The 18028-nt window shown below is 41.2% G+C and overlaps 1 protein-coding gene across 1 annotated transcript in view; it reads right to left on the bottom strand.

Moving 5' to 3' along the window:
• The window catches only part of TELO2 (telomere maintenance 2), a 172000-nt gene that overhangs the window by 43546 nt on the left and 110426 nt on the right, over positions 1-18028 (bottom strand). Inside the window, exons 16-17 of the mRNA XM_053694239.1 lie at positions 17618-17709; positions 5812-5911 (exon numbers count right to left, since the gene is read on the bottom strand). Coding sequence (XP_053550214.1) covers positions 5812-5911; positions 17618-17709 — 192 coding nt within the window. The remainder of the gene's footprint in view (positions 1-5811; positions 5912-17617; positions 17710-18028) is intronic.

The following is an 18028-nucleotide window of genomic DNA, read 5'->3' as shown; positions in this document are numbered from 1 at the left end:
TAACATCTTTATATCAATGGAATGAAGGGGTTCAAACGGAACACCCTGTAAAACGTTAAGAACTAAGTTTAAACTCCATGGTGGAGCAACAGCTTTAAACACAGGCTTGATCCTAGCTAAAGCCTGACAAAAGGACTGGACGTCTGGATTTTCTGACAGACGTCTGTGTAACAAGATGGACAGAGCTGAAATCTGTCCCTTTAAGGAACTAGCTGATAAACCCTTTTCTAAACCTTCTTGTAGAAAGGACAATATCCTAGCGATCCTAACCTTACTCCAGGAGTAACCTTTGGATTCGCACCAGTATAGGTATTTCCGCCATATTTTATGGTAAATCCTTCTGGTAACAGGCTTCCTAGCCTGAATCAGGGTATCAATAACCGACTCAGAAAAACCACGTTTTGATAAAATCAAGCGTTCAATTTCCAAGCAGTCAGCTTCAGAGAAGTTAGATTTTGATGTTTGAATGGACCCTGTATCAGAAGGTCCTGTCTTAGAGGTAGAGACCAAGGCGGACAGGATGACATGTCCACTAGATCTGCATACCAAGTCCTGCGTGGCCAAGCAGGTGCTATTAGAATTACTGATGCTCTCTCCTGTTTGATTTTGGCAATCAATCGAGGAAGCAGCGGGAAGGGTGGAAACACATAAGCCATCCTGAAGTTCCAAGGTGCTGTCAAAGCATCTATCAGAACTGCTCCCGGATCCCTGGATCTGGACCCGTAGCGAGGAAGTTTGGCGTTCTGGCGAGACGCCATGAGATCTATCTCTGGTTTGCCCCAACGTCGAAGTATTTGGGCAAAGACCTCCGGATGAAGTTCCCACTCCCCCGGATGAAGAGTCTGGCGACTCAAGAAATCCGCCTCCCAGTTCTCCACTCCCGGGATGTGGATTGCTGACAGGTGGCAAGAGTGAGACTCTGCCCAGCGAATTATCTTTGATACTTCCATCATTGCTAGGGAGCTTCTTGTCCCTCCCTGATGGTTGATGTAAGCTACAGTCGTGATGTTGTCCGACTGAAACCTGATGAACCCCCGAGTTATTAACTGGGGCCAAGCCAGAAGGGCATTGAGAACTGCTCTCAATTCCAGAATGTTTATTGGAAGGAGACTCTCCTCCTGATTCCATAGTCCCTGAGCCTTCAGAGAATTCCAGACAGCGCCCCAACCTAGTAGGCTGGCGTCTGTTGTTACAATTGTCCAGTCTGGCCTGCTGAATGGCATCCCCCTGGACAGGTGTGGCCGATGAAGCCACCATAGAAGAGAATTTCTGGTCTCTTGATTCAGATTCAGAGTAGGGGACAAATCTGAGTAATCCCCATTCCACTGACTTAGCATGCATAATTGCAGCGGTCTGAGGTGTAGGCGTGCAAAAGGTACTATGTCCATTGCCGCTACCATTAAGCCGATCACCTCCATGCATTGAGCTACTGACGGGTGTTGAATGGAATGAAGGACGCGGCATGCATCTTGAAGTTTTGTTAACCTGTCTTCTGTCAGGTAAATCTTCATTTCTACAGAATCTATAAGAGTCCCCAAGAATGGAACTCTTGTGAGAGGAAAGAGAGAACTCTTCTTTTCGTTCACTTTCCATCCATGCGACCTTAGAAATGCCAGAACTAACTCTGTATGAGACTTGGCAGTTTGAAAGCTTGAAGCTTGTATTAGAATGTCGTCTAGGTACGGAGCTACCGAAATCCCTCGCGGTCTTAGTACCGCTAGAAGGGCACCCAGAACCTTTGTGAAGATTCTTGGAGCCGTAGCCAATCCGAATGGAAGAGCTACAAACTGGTAGTGCCTGTCTAAGAAGGCAAACCTTAGATACCGGTGATGATCTTTGTGGATCGGTATGTGAAGGTAAGCATCCTTTAAATCCACTGTGGTCATGTACTGACCCTCTTGGATCATGGGTAAGATTGTCCGAATAGTTTCCATTTTGAACGATGGAACTCTTAGGAATTTGTTTAGAGTCTTTAAATCTAAGATTGGCCTGAAAGTTCCCTCTTTTTTGGGAACCACAAACAGGTTTGAGTAGAACCCTTGTCCTTGTTCCGACCACGGAACCGGATGGATCACTCCCATTGTTAACAGATCTTGTACGCAGCGTAGAAACGCTTCTTTCTTTATCTGGTTTGTTGACAACCTTGACAGATGAAATCTCCCTCTTGGGGGAGATAATTTGAAGTCTAGAAGGTATCCCTGAGATATGATCTCTAGTGCCCAGGGATCCTGAACATCTCTTGCCCAGGCCTGGGCGAAGAGAGAGAGTCTGCCCCCTACTAGATCCGGTCCCGGATCGGGGGCTCTCGGTTCATGCTGTCTTTGGGGCAGCAGCAGGTTTCCTGGCCTGCTTGCTTTTGTTCCAGGACTGGTTAGGCTTCCAGCCTTGCCTGTAACGAGCAACAGCTCCTTCCTGTTTTGGTGCAGTGGAGGTTGATGCTGCTCCTGTTTTGAAATTCCGAAAGGGACGAAAATTAGACTGTCTAGCCTTAGCTTTGGCCTTGTCTTGAGGTAGGGCGTGGCCCTTACCTCCCGTAATGTCAGCGATAATTTCTTTCAAACCGGGCCCGAATAAGGACTGCCCCTTGAAAGGTATATTAAGTAATTTGGACTTAGAAGTAACATCAGCTGACCAGGATTTTAGCCACAGTGCCCTGCGTGCCTGTATGGCGAATCCTGAGTTCTTAGCCGTAAGTTTGGTTAAATGTACTACGGCCTCCGAAATGAAAGAATTAGCTAGTTTAAGGACTCTAAGCCTGTCCGTAATGTCGTCTAGCGTAGAGGAACTAAGGTTCTCTTCAAGCGACTCAATCCAAAATGCTGCCGCAGCCGTAATCGGCGCGATACATGCAAGGGGTTGTAATATAAAACCTTGTTGAACAAACATTTTCTTAAGGTAACCCTCTAATTTTTTATCCATTGGATCTGAGAAAGCACAGCTATCCTCCACCGGGATAGTGGTACGCTTAGCTAAAGTAGAAACTGCTCCCTCCACCTTGGGGACCGTTTGCCATAAGTCCCGAGTGGTGGCGTCTATTGGAAACATCTTTCTAAATATTGGAGGGGGTGAGAACGGCACACCGGGTCTATCCCACTCCTTAGTAACAATTTCAGTTAGTCTCTTAGGTATAGGAAAAACGTCAGTACTCGCCGGTACCGCAAAGTATTTATCCAACCTACACAGTTTCTCTGGTATTGCAACAGTGTTACAATCGTTGAGAGCTGCTAAGACCTCCCCTAGTAGTACACGGAGGTTCTCCAATTTAAATTTAAAATTTGAAATATCTGAGTCCAATCTGTTTGGATCAGAACCGTCACCCACAGAATGAAGCTCTCCGTCCTCATGCTCTGCGAGCTGTGACGCAGTATCAGACATGGCCCTAGCATTGTCAGCGCACTCTGTTCTCACCCCAGAGTGATCACGCTTGCCTCTTAGTTCAGGTAATTTAGACAAAACTTCAGTCATAACAGTAGCCATATCTTGTAATGTTATCTGTAATGGCCGCCCAGATGTACTAGGCGCCAAAATATCACGCACCTCCCGGGCGGGAGATGCAGGTACTGTCGCGTGAGGCGAGTTAGTCGGCATAACTCTCCCCTCGCTGTTTGGTGAAATTTGTTCACATTGTACAGATTGACTTTTATTTAAAGTAGCATCAATACAGTTAGTACATAAATTTCTATTGGGCTCCACCTTGGCATTGGAACAAATGACACAGATATCTTCCTCTGAGTCAGACATGTTTAACACACTAGCAAAAAAACTTACAACTTGGTTATAATCTTTTTTAGCAAAAAAACGCACTGTGCCTCAAAGAGGTACTAACGATTAAATGACAGTTGAAATAATGAACTGAAAAAACAGTTATTGCATCAAACTTTAAAACAACACAACTTTTAGCAAAGGTTTGTTCCCATTAGTAAAAAACAACACTAATTAAATTTGTACATAAGAAAACAAAACAACGTTTTTTATACACAGTCACTATAAGAATTCTCACAGCTCTGCTGAGAGAATTTACCTCCCTTCAAAGAAGTTTGAAGACCCCTGAGATCTGTCAGAGATGAACCGGATCATGCAGGAAATATAAAAGTAGCTGACTGGAATTTTTTGATGCGTAGCAAAGAGCGCCAAAAACGGCCCCTCCCTCTCCCACACAGCAGTGAAGAGAAACGAAACTGTCACAATTAAAGCAAAAAACTGCCAAGTGGAAAATAATGCCCAAATATTTATTCACACAGTACCTCAGCAATGTAAACGATTCTACATTCCAGCAAAAACGTTTAACATGAGAATAGTTATTAAAAGGATTAGTGACCTTTAACACAGTAGTTCCGGTGAAATACCATCCCCAGAATACTGAAGTGTATACATACATGTCATTTTAACGGTATGGCAGGCTTTTCTCATCAATTCCATTCAGAAAATAAAAACTGCCACATACCTCAATGCAGATTCATCTGCCCGCTGTCCCCTGATCTGAAGCCTTTACCTCCCTCAGATGGTCGAGAACAGCAATATGATCTTAACGACTCCGGTTAAAATCATAGTAAAAAATCTCTGTCAGATTCTTCCTCAAACTCTGCCAGAGAAGTAATAACACGCTCCGGTGCTATTTTAAAATAACAAACTTTTGATTGAAGTCATAAAAACTAAGTATAATCACCATAGTCCTCTCACACATCCTATCTAGTCGTTGGGTGCAAGAGAATGACTGGGACTGACGTAGAGGGGAGGAGCTATATGCAGCTCTGCTGGGTGAATCCTCTTGCATTTCCTGTTGGGGAGGAGTTATATCCCAGAAGTAATGATGACCCGTGGACTGATCACACATAACAGAAGAAATGAAGCATTTTCAGCCCCCGCGAGCCTAACAGCCCACAGGGAAAAAGTCAAATTTTAAGGTAAGAAAAAATGATTGAATCAAATGCATTATCCCAAATATGAAACTGACTGTCTGAAAAAAGGAATGTTGAACATCCTGAGTCAAGGCAAATAAATGTTTGAATACATATATTTAGAACTTTATAAAAAAGTGCCCAACCATAGCTTTAGAGTGTCACAGAAAATAAGACTTACGTACCCCAGGACACTCATCTACATGTTTGTAGAAAGCCAAACCAGTACTGAAACGAAAATCAGCAGAGGTAATGGTATATATATAAGAGTATATCGTCGATCTGAAAAGGGAGGTAAGAGATGAATCTCTACGACCGATAACAGAGAACCTATGAAATAGACCCCGTAGAAGGAGATCATTGAATTCAAACAGGCAATACTCTCTTCACATCCCTCTGACATTCACTGCACGCTGAGAGGAAAACCGGGCTCCAACCTGCTGCGGAGCGCATATCAACGTAGAATCTAGCACAAACTTACTTCACCACCTCCATCGGAGGCAAAGTTTGTAAAACTGATTTGTGGGTGTGGTGATGGGTGTATTTATAGGCATTTTGAGGTTTGGGAAACTTTGCCCCTCCTGGTAGGAATGTATATCCCATACGTCACTAGCTCATGGACTCTTGCTAATTACATGAAAGAAAAGAAAATTGGAAAGTTATTTTAAATTGCATGTCTGAATCTGAAAGTTTCATTTTGACTAGACTGTTCCTTTAATATCTCTACTCTTTTACAGATCTTATTACAATGTTATTTATTCGAGAAAGAAATGTGTGATTTTGCATGGTCCAAGTGACTGTCTCTTTCCGCCCTGCATGGCGAGATGATGTACATTTTGTATATTTGTACCCATTTTTGCCATCAATAAAAGTAAAAAACCCCCCATAAAAACGTATTTTCACCCCATATTACCGTAGCATGTAATGCAAGATGCATCAGGATACCAAGTGTATGAACCATTCTTCCTAAAACCAAACGGTCGTCTCCCAGGAGGTTAAATGTCACCATGGGTCTTAAAATAATAAAAAAAAAAAGTCATATTTTTTAATATTAGGGCACAATCATATTGAATATGGCATGTTTTGTTTTAAACACATATTATACATCTACTTCATTAAAGAGACATAAAATTACTAAAAAATAAAATACCTTAAAGGACCAGTCAACACATTAGATTTGCATAATCAACAAATGCAAGATAACAAGACAATGCAATAGCACTTAGTCTGAACTTCAAATGAGTGGTATATTTTTTTATAACAAATTTCAAAGTTATGTATATTTCCACTCCCCTTGTACCATGTGATAGCAATCAGCCAATCACAAATGCATATACGTATAGTCTGTGAATTCTTGCACATGCTCAGTTGGATCTGGTGACTAAAAAAGTGTAAATATAAAAGACTGTGCACATTTTTTTTAATGGAAGTAAATTGGAAAGTTGTTTAAAATTACATGCTGTATCTAAATCATGAAAATGTAATTTAACCTGAGTGTCCCTTTAAGATAATAATGTATTATTGCACTATTGCTTACATATAACTGTGTTCTAAACCTCTGCTCCAGAGCAGCAATGACTTACTAGTTCCTAGCAGAAGGCATCTGGTTAGCCAATGACAAGAGGTATTTATCTGTAGCCACCAATCGGCAGCTAGCTCCCAGAAGAGCCCAACATTGAGCCTACTTATGCATTATTTTCAAAGAAGAAAACCAAGAGAACAAATTAAATTAGATAATTTAAATCTATTAGAAGTAAAACTGCATTCTCTGTCTAAACCATGAAAGTTTAAATTTTTACTATGAAGTCCTTTTAATAAACATAAATACATTTAAATATTGCATTGAACATTGTAAACATTTCTCATCCACACTATTCCCTGTCCTGCCCTTAACTACATCCCTTCACCTTTCACATGTCACGCACAGCACATGCATTGGAACTCTAAGACTTTTTTTTCCTTTGCGCTCCATTGACTTCTATGGGGAATACGTTAAAGTAGCCGCAATATTCAAAGTTTGGCTTTTTGTGCTTGTTGCGTTAGCGCGCAAGCAAATACTTTTTACTTTCAACTTGTAATACGAACACTTCCCGAGGCACACAGAAACGTACTTCTAGCAGAGTTAGCGCGCGAGCGGGAGCAATAAATAATGCGCCACTCGTAATATGGTCCTTTATTAGAAATAACAGATTATAAAGTAGCAGCAAGAAATTGCAGCTTTACCATTACGTTCTCTGGGACAGAAATGCAATATTCATTGTATTAGTAAATATGTTTTCAGAAAAAAATAGGTTTAGTGCCCCTTTAATTGTTGGATTTTTAAATGTAGCTGCATGACAGAAAACATAATTTATGTTTACCAGATAAATTCCTTTCCTTCCTGGCAGGGAGAATCCACAACTTCATTCCATACTGTTGGGAAATACAACACCTGGCCACCAGGAGGCGGCAGACACCACAGCCAAAGGCTTAAATATCCCTCCCACTTCCCCTAACCCCCAGTCAATCTGCCGAGGGAACAGGGAAAAGTAGGAGAAACATCAGGGTATAAAAGGTGCCAGAAGAAAAAATATAAAAAGGGAGCCGCCCATCAAAAAAAAAAAATTACGGGCGGGGTCATGGACTCTCCCTGCCAGGAAGGAAAGGAATTTATCTGGTTAGCATAAATTAAGTTTTCCTTCTATAAGGCAGGGATAGTCCACAACTTCATTCCTTACTGTTGGGAAAACTATGCCCAAGCTCCAGAGGACACTGAATGAAAAAAGGGAGGAAACAGAAAAAACATAATTTATGTAAGAACTTACCTGATAAATTCATTTCTTTCATATTAGCAAGAGTCCATGAGCTAGTGACGTATGGGATATACATTCCTACCAGGAGGGGCAAAGTTTCCCAAAACTCAAAATGCCTATAAATACACCCCTCACCACACCCACAAATCAGTTTAACAAATAGCCAAGAAGTGGGGTGATAAGAAAAAAGCGCGAAAGCATAAAAAATAAGGAATTGGAAATAATTGTGCTTTATACAAAAAAATCATAACCACCACAAAAAAAGGGGTGGGCCTCATGGACTCTTGCTAATATGAAAGAAATGAATTTATCAGGTAAGTTCTTACATAAATTATGTTTTCTTTCATGTAATTAGCAAGAGTCCATGAGCTAGTGACGTATGGGATAATGACTACCCAAGATGTGGATCTTTCCACGCAAGAGTCACTAGAGAGGGAGGGATAAAATAAAGACAGCCAATTCCTGCTGAAAATAATCCACACCCAAAATAAAGTTTAAATGAAAACATAAGCAGAAGATTCAAACTGAAACAGCTGCCTGAAGTACTTTTCTACCAAAAACTGCTTCAGAAGAAGAAAACACATCAAAATGGTAGAATTTAGTAAAAGTATGCAAAGAGGACCAAGTTGCTGCTTTGCAAATCTGATCAACCGAAGCTTCATTCCTAAACGCCCAGGAAGTAGAAACTGACCTAGTAGAATGAGCTGTAATCCTTTGAGGCGGAGTTTTACCCGAATCGACATAGGCATGATGAATTAAAGATTTCAACCAAGATGCCAAAGAAATGGCAGAGGCCTTCTGACCTTTCCTAGAACCGGAAAAGATAACAAATAGACTAGAAGTCTTTCGGAAAGTCTTAGTAGCTTCAACATAATATTTCAAAGCTCTAACCACATACAAAGAATGCAATGATTTCTCCTTAGAATTCTTAGGATTAGGACATAATGAAGGAACCACAATCTCTCTACTAATGTTGTTGGAATTCACAACCTTAGGTAAAAATTCAAAAGAAGTTCGCAACACCGCCTTATCCTGATGAAAAATCAAAAAAGGAGACTCACAAGAAAGAGCAGATAATTCAGAAACTCTTCTGGCAGAAGAGATGGCCAAAAGGAACAAAACTTTCCAAGAAAGTAATTTAATGTCCAATGAATGCATAGGTTCAAACGGAGGAGCTTGAAGAGCCCCCAGAACCAAATTCAAACTCCAAGGAGGAGAAATTGACTTAATAACAGGTTTTATACGCACCAAAGCTTGTACAAAACAATGAATATCAGGAAGATTAGCAATCTTTCTGTGAAAAAGAACAGAAAGAGCAGAGATGTGTCCTTTCAAGGAACTTGCAGACAAACCTTTATCCAAACCATCCTGAAGAAACTGTAAAATTCTTGGAATTCTAAAAGAATGCCAGGAAAAATGATGAAAAAGACACCAAGAAATATAAGTCTTCCAGACTCTATACTCCCTAGATACAGATTTACGAGCCTGTAACATAGTATTAATCACAGAGTCAGAGAAACCTCTTTGACTAAGAATCAAGCGTTCAATCTCCATACCTTTAAATTTAAGGATTTGAGATCCTGATGGAAAAAAGGACCTTGAGACAGAAGGTCTGGTCTTAACGGAAGAGTCCACGGTTGGCAAGAAGCCATCCGGACAAGATCCGCATACCAAAACCTGTGAGGCCATGCTGGAGCTACCAGCAGAACAAACGAGCATTCCTTCAGAATTTTGGAGATCACTCTTGGAAGAAGAACTAGAGGCGGAAAGATATAGGCAGGATGATACTTCCAAGGAAGTGACAATGCATCCACTGCTTCCGCTTGAGGATCCCTGGATCTGGACAGATACCTGGGAAGTTTCTTGTTTAGATGAGAAGCCATCAGATCTATTTCTGGAAGCCCCCACATTTGAACAATCTGAAGAAATACCTCTGGGTGAAGAGACCATTCGCCCGGATGCAACGTTTGGCGACTGAGATAATCCGCTTCCCAATTGTCTATACCTGGGATATAAACCGCAGAAACTAGACAGGAGCTGGATTCCGCCCAAACCAAAATTTGAGATACTTCTTTCATAGCTAGAGGACTGTGAGTCCCTCCTTGATGATTGATGTATGCTACAGTTGTGACATTGTCTGTCTGAAAACAAATGAACAATTCTCTCTTCAGAAGAGGCCAAGACTGAAGAGCTCTGAAAATTGCACAGAGTTCCAAAATATTGATCGGTAATCTCACCTCCTGAGATTCCCAAACCCCTTGTGCCGTCAGAGACCCCCACACAGCTCCCCAACCTGTAAGACTTGCATCTGTTGAAATTACAGTCCAGGTCGGAAGAACAAAAGAAGCCCCCTGAGTTAAACGATGGTGATCTGTCCACCACGTCAGAGAGTGTCGTACAATCGGTTTTAAAGATATTAATTGAGATATCTTTGTGTAATCCCTGCACCATTGGTTCAGCATACAGAGCTGAAGAGGTCGCATGTGAAAACGAGCAAAGGGGATTGCGTCCGATGCAGCAGTCATAAGACCTAGAATTTCCATGCATAAGGCTACCGAAGGGAATGATTGTGACTGAAGGTTTCGACAAGCTGATATCAATTTTAGACGTCTCTTGTCTGTCAAAGATAGAGTCATGGACACTGAATCTATCTGGAAACCCAAAAAGGTTACCCTTGTCTGAGGAATCAATGAACTTTTTAGTAAATTGATCCTCCAACCATGATCTTGAAGAAACAACACAAGTCGATTCGTATGAGATTCTGCTAAATGTAAAGACTGAGCAAGTACCAAGATATCGTCCAAATAAGGAAATACCACAATACCCTGTTCTCTGATTACAGACAGAAGGGCACCGAGAACCTTTGTAAAAATTCTTGGAGCTGTTGCTAGACCAAACGGTAGAGCCACAAACTGGTAATGCTTGTCTAGGAAAGAGAATCTCAGAAACTGAAAGTGATCTGGATGAATCGGAATATGCAGATATGCATCCTGTAAATCTATTGTAGACATATAATGCCCTTGCTGAACAAAAGGCAGGATAGTCCTTACAGTTACCATTTTGAATGTTGGTATCCTTACATAAAGATTCAATATCTTTAGATCCAGAACTGGTCTGAAGGAATTCTCCTTCTTTGGTACAATGAAGAGATTTGAATAAAACCCCAACCCCCGTTCCAGAACTGGAACTGGCATAATTACTCCAGCCAACTCTAGATCTGAAACACATTTCAGAAATGCTTGAGCCTTCGCTGGATTTACTGGGACACGGGAAAGAAAAAATCTCTTTGCAGGAGGTCTAATTTTGAAGCCAATTCTGTACCCTTCTGAAACAATGTTCTGAATCCAAAGATTGTGAACGGATTTGATCCAAATTTCTTTGAAAAAACGTAATCTGCCCCCTACCAGCTGAGCTGGAATGAGGGCCGCACCTTCATGTGGACTTAGAAGCTGGCTATGATTTCTAGAAGGCTTGGATTTATTCCAAACTGGAGATGGTTTCCAAACTGATACCGCTCCTGAGGATGAAGGATCAGGTTTCTGTTCCTTGTTGTGACGAAAGGAACGAAAACAATTATTAGACCTGAATTTACCTTTAGATTTTTTATCCTGTGGTAAAAAAGTTCCTTTCCCTCCAGTAACAGTTGAAATAATAGAATCCAACTGAGAACCAAATAATTTATTACCCTGGAAAGAAAGGGAAAGCAGAGTAGACTTAGAAGACATATCAGCATTCCAAGTTTTAAGCCATAAAGCTCTTCTAGCTAAAATAGCTAGAGACATATACCTGACATCAACCCTAATGATATCAAAGATGGCATCACAAATAAAATTATTAGCATGTTGAAGAAGAATAATAATGCTATGAGAATTATGATCTGTTACTTGTTGCGCTAAAGCTTCCAACCAAAAAGTTGAAGCTGCAGCAACATCCGCCAAAGATATTGCAGGTCTAAGAAGATTACCTGAACACAAATAGGCTTTTCTTAGAAAGGATTCAATTTTCCTATCTAAAGGATCCTTAAAGGAAGTACCATCTGCCGTAGGAATCGTAGTACGCTTAGCAAGAGTAGAGACAGCCCCATCAACCTTAGGGATTTTGTCCCAAAACTCTAATCTGTCAGATGGCACAGGATATAATTGCTTAAAACGTTTAGAAGGAGTAAATGAATTACCCAAATTATTCCATTCCCTGGAAATTACTTCAGAAATAGCACTAGGAACAGGAAAAACTTCTGGAATAACTACAGGAGATTTAAAAACCTTATCTAAACGTTTAGATTTAGTATCAAGAGGACCAGAATCCTCAATTTCTAAAGCAATTAGAACTTCTTTAAGTAAAGAACGAATAAATTCCTTTTTAAATAAATATGAAGATTTATCAGCATCAACCTCTGAGACAGAATCCTCTGAACCAGAAGAACCATTATCAGAATCAGAATGATGATGTTCATTTAAAAATTCATCTGAACAATGAGAAGTTTTAAAAGATTTTTTAGGTTTACTAGAAGGAGGAATAACAGACAAAGCCTTCTTAATAGATTCAGAAACAAAATCTCTTATGTTATCAGGAACACTCTGAGTATTAGATGTTGACGGAACAGCAACAGGTAATGTAACTTTACTAAAGGAAATTTTATCTGCATTAACAAGTTTGTCATGACATTCAATACAAACAACAGCTGGAGGAACAGATACCAAAAGTTTACAGCAGATACACTTAGCTTTGGTAGCTCCAGCACCAGGCAGCGATTTTCCTGAAGTATCTTCTGACTCAGTTGCAACGTGGGACATCTTGCAATATGTAAGAGAAAAAACAACATATAAAGCAAAATAGATCAAATTCCTTAAATGACAGTTTCAGGAATGGGAAAAAATGCCAGTGAACAAGCTTCTAGCAACCAGAAGCAATAAATAATGAGACTTAAATAATGTGGAGACAAAAGTGACGCCCATATTTTTTTAGCGCCAAATAAGACGCCCACATTATTTGGCGCCTAAATGCTTTTGGCGCCAAAAATGACGCCACATCCGGAACGCCGACACTTTTGACGCAAAAAAAGTCAAAAAATGACGCAACTTCCGGCGACACGTATGACGCCGGAAACAGAAAAAAATCTTGCGCCAAAAAAGTCCGCACCAAGAATGACTCAATAAAATGAAGCATTTTCAGCCCCCGGGAGCCTAACAGCCCACAGGGAAAAAGACAAATTTTTAAGGTAAGAAAAAATGATTGATTCAAATGCATTATCCCAAATATGAAACTGACTGTCTGAAAATAAGGAATGTTGAACATCCTGAGTCAAGGCAAATAAAATGTTTGAATACATATATTTAGAACTTTATTAAAAAAGTGCCCAACCATAGCTTAGAGTGTCACAGAAAATAAGACTTACTTACCCCAGGACACTCATCTACATGTTGTAGAAAGCCAAACCAGTACTGAAACGAAAATCAGCAGAGGTAATGGTATATATATAAGAGTATATCGTCGATCTGAAAAGGGAGGTAAGAGATGAATCTCTACGACCGATAACAGAGAACCTATGAAATAGACCCCGTAGAAGGAGATCATTGCATTCAAATAGGCAATACTCTCCTCACATCCCTCTGACATTCACTGCACGCTGAGAGGAAAACCGGGCTCCAACCTGCTGCGGAGCGCATATCAACGTAGAATCTAGCACAAACTTACTTCACCACCTCCATAGGAGGCAAAGTTTGTAAAACTGATTTGTGGGTGTGGTGAGGGGTGTATTTATAGGCATTTTGAGGTTTGGGAAACTTTGCCCCTCCTGGTAGGAATGTATATCCCATACGTCACTAGCTCATGGACTCTTGCTAATTACATGAAAGAAAAGAGGTGGACCCTATTCTGAGGGCACCACAGCCTGCAAAACTTTTCTCCACAACTGAAGCAAACACATCAAACATGTCAAATTTAGAAAAAAATTGTAAGGAGGACCAGGTAGTCGCCTTACAAATCTGATCCATTGAGGCTTTATTCTTAAAAGCCCAAGAGGAAGCCACTGCTCTAGTGGAATGAGCAGTTATCCTCTCAGGAGGCTGTCGTCCCGCTGTCTCATAAGCTAAGTGGATGACACTCCTCAACCAGAAAGATAGAGAAGTCGTAGAAGCCTTCTGCCCCTTACGCTTCCTCGTATAGACGAGAAACAAAGAGGAAGATTGTCTGAATTCCTTAGTAGCCTGAAGATAGAAATTCAAGGCACAAACCACATCTAGATTATGAAGCAAATGTTCCTTCGCTGAAGAAGGATTAGGACACAAGGAAGGAACAACAATTTCTTGATCAATATTATGATTCAATACCACCTTAGGGAGGAACCCTAGTTTAGTGTGTAAAACCACTTTATCAGCATGAAAAACCAGATACGGGTGATCACATTGCAAAGCAGAAATCTCAGAAACACTGCGCGCAGAGGCAATAGCCAACAACAAAAAAAACCTTCCAAGATAACAATTTAATGTCAATAGTATGCATTGGTTCAAACAGAGCCTGCTGCAAAACACTAAGAACAAGATTGAGGCTCCAAGGCGGAGCCCCAGATCTCAACATGGGTCTGATCCTAGCCTGAGCCTTAACAAAGGACTGCACATCCGGAAGCTTAGCCAATCTTTTGTGCAGTAACACAAACAGGACCGATATCTGTCCCTTCAGGGAACTAGTAGATAGGCTCTTTTCCAGTCCCATCCTGGAGGAAGGCTACAATTCTGGCAACCTTAACCTTATGCCAGGAAAAGCCACATTCCTCACACCAGTACAAGTAAGTCCTCCACACATTATGGTAGATACGACGAGTAACTGGCTTACAAGCTTGAACTAGAGTGTCGATAACACTCTCAGAGAACCATCTTTTGGCTAAGACTAAGCGTTCAATCTCCACGCAGTCAGCCTCAGAGAATCTAGATTTTGATGAACAAAGGGACCCTGTATCAGAAGATCTATGCGACAAGGTAACCTCCACTAAAGGAGATGAGGACATCCCCACCAGATCTGCAAACCACGTCCTTTGCGGCTACGAAGGAGCAATCAGAATCACAGATGTTCGCTCCTGCTTGATAAGAGCCACCACACGAGGGAGAAGCGCCAATGGAAGAAAAAGATATACGAGACTGAACCTCCATGGTACAGATAGGGCATCTATCAATTCCGCTTGCCAAGGAACTTCTCGTTCCCCCTTGATGGTGTATATAGGCAACCAAGTTTATATTGTCTTATTGGAATCTGATAAACTGGGACGAACCCAGAAGGGGCCAAGCCTTCAAGGCATTGAGAATTGCCCAGAGTTCCAAAATATTGATTGGAAGGGAGGACTCCTCCTGAGTACACAGACCTTGTGCCTTCTTGGCACCCCAAACGGCTCCCCAGATGGAAAGGCTTGCGTCCGTAGTCACAATCTCTCAGGATGGTCTCAAAAAGAACGTGCCGTGGGACAGATGATCTGGGCAGAGCCACTAGGAGAGCAAGTCTCTTGACAGCCTGTCCAGCCCAATCTGTTGAGACAGATATGAATGGTCGCCTTTCCTTTGTGTCAGCATGCATAGTTGTAAGGGTCTGAGATGAAATCTGGCAAAAGGAATGATGTCCATGCAGGATACCATGAGTCCGATTACCTCCATACACTAAGCCACTGAGGGTCTTGAGGAGGCCTGGAGGGCAACACATGCAGAAGTTAGCTTGCAACATCTCTGATCTGTGAGGAATATTCTCATGGATATGGAGTTTATTATAGTTCCCAGAAAATTCACCCTTGTACATGGAGTAAGAGAACTCTTTTCCAAGTTTATCTCCTATCCATGTGATAGAAGAAGACTGAGAAGGGACTCCGAATGTTCTTCCGCTAGACGTAAAGATGGTGGCTGTACCAAGATATCGTCCAGGTAAGGTTCTCCTGCAATACCTCATGTTTTGGCAACGGCTAGAAGAGCCCCCAGAACCTTTGTTAATATCCTTGGAGCAGTAGTTAGGCAAAACAGAATAGCTATGAACTGGAAGTGCTGATCCAGAAAAGCAAATCTCAAGAAATGAAAATGTTCCCTGTGAATCGGGACATGAAGGTATGCATCCTTCAGGTCTATTGTGGTCATAAACTGTCCTTCCTGAACCAGAGGCAGGATTGACCGTATTGTTTCCATCTTTTCCCTTAAAAGTAGACGAGGGGGAAAAAGAAGTTCCTACTCTTTCTCATTTGTTACTAATAAGGTTCGCCATCTTAACTGGCACAGGTAAAGTCAGAGGGACCTTCCTATCTTCGTAAACCCTGTCTAATTTAGGGATCTTAGGCTCATCAGTGAGTGTAGCCTCTGGAACCTCTAGAGTAGACAGAACCTCCTTTAATAAAAAAACACAGATGCTCAATTTTAAATCTAAAGGAGGATTCTTCAGCTGAAGGAGATTTATTAACTGAAGTCTCCAACTCAGAAAGTTCACCCTCTGAAGCTAAAGAGGTTAACTCATCCTCGGATAGCTGGGACATAGTAGCTAAATCTGACAAATATTTAGATGACTCAAGGTCAGGAGAACTATGTTTAACCTTTCTCTTGCGTTCGTTAGAGCGAGGTAAGGCACTCAGGGCTGCAGACACCGCCGATTGTATTTGCGCGGTAAAGCCCGCTGGAAAAAGCCCCCTCCAGATGGAGGATTAGTTGAGCCATGAGGAACTGCATGTGGAGCAGGTAATGTAGAGAGGGTAGTAATTTCTCGGGACCCAGATTCCTGAGAAGTAGACGGCTCAGAAGGGCTAAAAGCGCTATGAGTATTATCAGGCTTGTCTCCCTTCTTAGACTTTAGAACAGTGTTTAGGCAAATGGAACAAAATTGAGCAGGCGGGCAAAGTACAGCCTCCTCACAATATAAACAGTAATTATTAATCAGTTCAGAAGGAGCGGAACCTTCTAATGTAGTATCAGAGTCCTCCATAGCTATGTTATATACCAACAGAAAAACAATACAAAATAAACGCTTTTAATAAAAAAACGGCACCATAATACTCCCAATGGCTGGGGCACTCACCACCTCCAAGACCCAGACAGCTAACAGTGAAAACGCTCTCCTCAGGAGTGATGTCTGCAGCAGGATCTTAGGAAATGAAAGAGACTGCACCCAGTCACGTGGTGCGTAGGACAGGACTTCCCCTGCTATGAAAAAGGGCGCCAAGCTATTATGAGCTGCGCAAAACTTCAAAAACTAAAGTGAAACCTATTTGTTCCAAGCCAAAAACACACAGTCTATGAGCCTAAAAAAACTCTCACATTAAGCAGATATAAATCCCCAAACTGTTCAAATAATCTCCCTGAAAGAGATATTAACCCTTGATCCTATTGAGGTAAAAAAGAGCCACACTGTGACCATGTATAGCGTTTTACAATGTATAAAAAACGGTCTTACCCTCCAGGATCCATGCTGTGGAACAGGCACAGCATCTCAAGTGTGACAGTCTTGCAGCAGTGCTTCTGACATGGACTTGAGTGTGTAGCAGCAAGCAGTAAAACTCGTCAACACTGATTGCTCAGGAGCTGTTAGCGACAGTCTGGATGAGTTCTCAGGAAAACTTTCCCTGCATCTCCAGACTTTCATCAATACTCTCACTCAGAGGTTGACATGATTACTTAAAACTCCAGTCCTTTCTCGAAGGGAACATACCCATACAGGACTATTCAAATCTTTTGACATTTCTCTGCCACCTCCAATAGTGACGAAAGGCAAATAATGACTGGGGGATAGGGGAAGCGGGAGGGATATTTAAGCCTTTAGCTGGGGTGTCTTTGTCTCCTCCTGGCAAGGTGTTGTATTTCCCAACAGTAAGGAAAGAAGATGTGGACTCTCCCTGGCTTATGGAAGGAAAAGAGACCTATTAAGTTTTCCTTTCTGCACACTAAACACAAAAAATGTTATGGAATCTCTCACCTGTCAAAGTTCTGAATGAGTGGGAAAAAGAAGTGTCCTGCTACAGCATGAAAACGATTTGGGACAGAGACTTGGGCAGGTGCTGATGAACCCTTATCAAAAGAATCAAGAAAAGGAAGATGTCAGATATTGTTTAACCAATCATATCATTCTATGAAATACAATTTATCACAGAAAAATGAACAAAATACAATAACATTTTTTACACTGAAACGTAATGCATGTTCCAATCACATATATGTTGTTTTATTTTTTATGTTTTAAAGTGTATTAAACAAAATTAATTATCTACCTTAAAGGGACATAAAACCCATTTTTTTTTCTTTCATAATTTAGATAGAACATAACATTTAAAAGAACTTTCTAAGGATTATTGTTTTTGTTTAAAATGGTTTTGTAATGTGAGGGGGG

This window comes from Bombina bombina, chromosome 11, assembly GCF_027579735.1.
Source record: "Bombina bombina isolate aBomBom1 chromosome 11, aBomBom1.pri, whole genome shotgun sequence".
NCBI lineage: Eukaryota > Metazoa > Chordata > Amphibia > Anura > Bombinatoridae > Bombina > Bombina bombina.
This window is presented reverse-complemented; position numbering and strand designations above follow the sequence as displayed.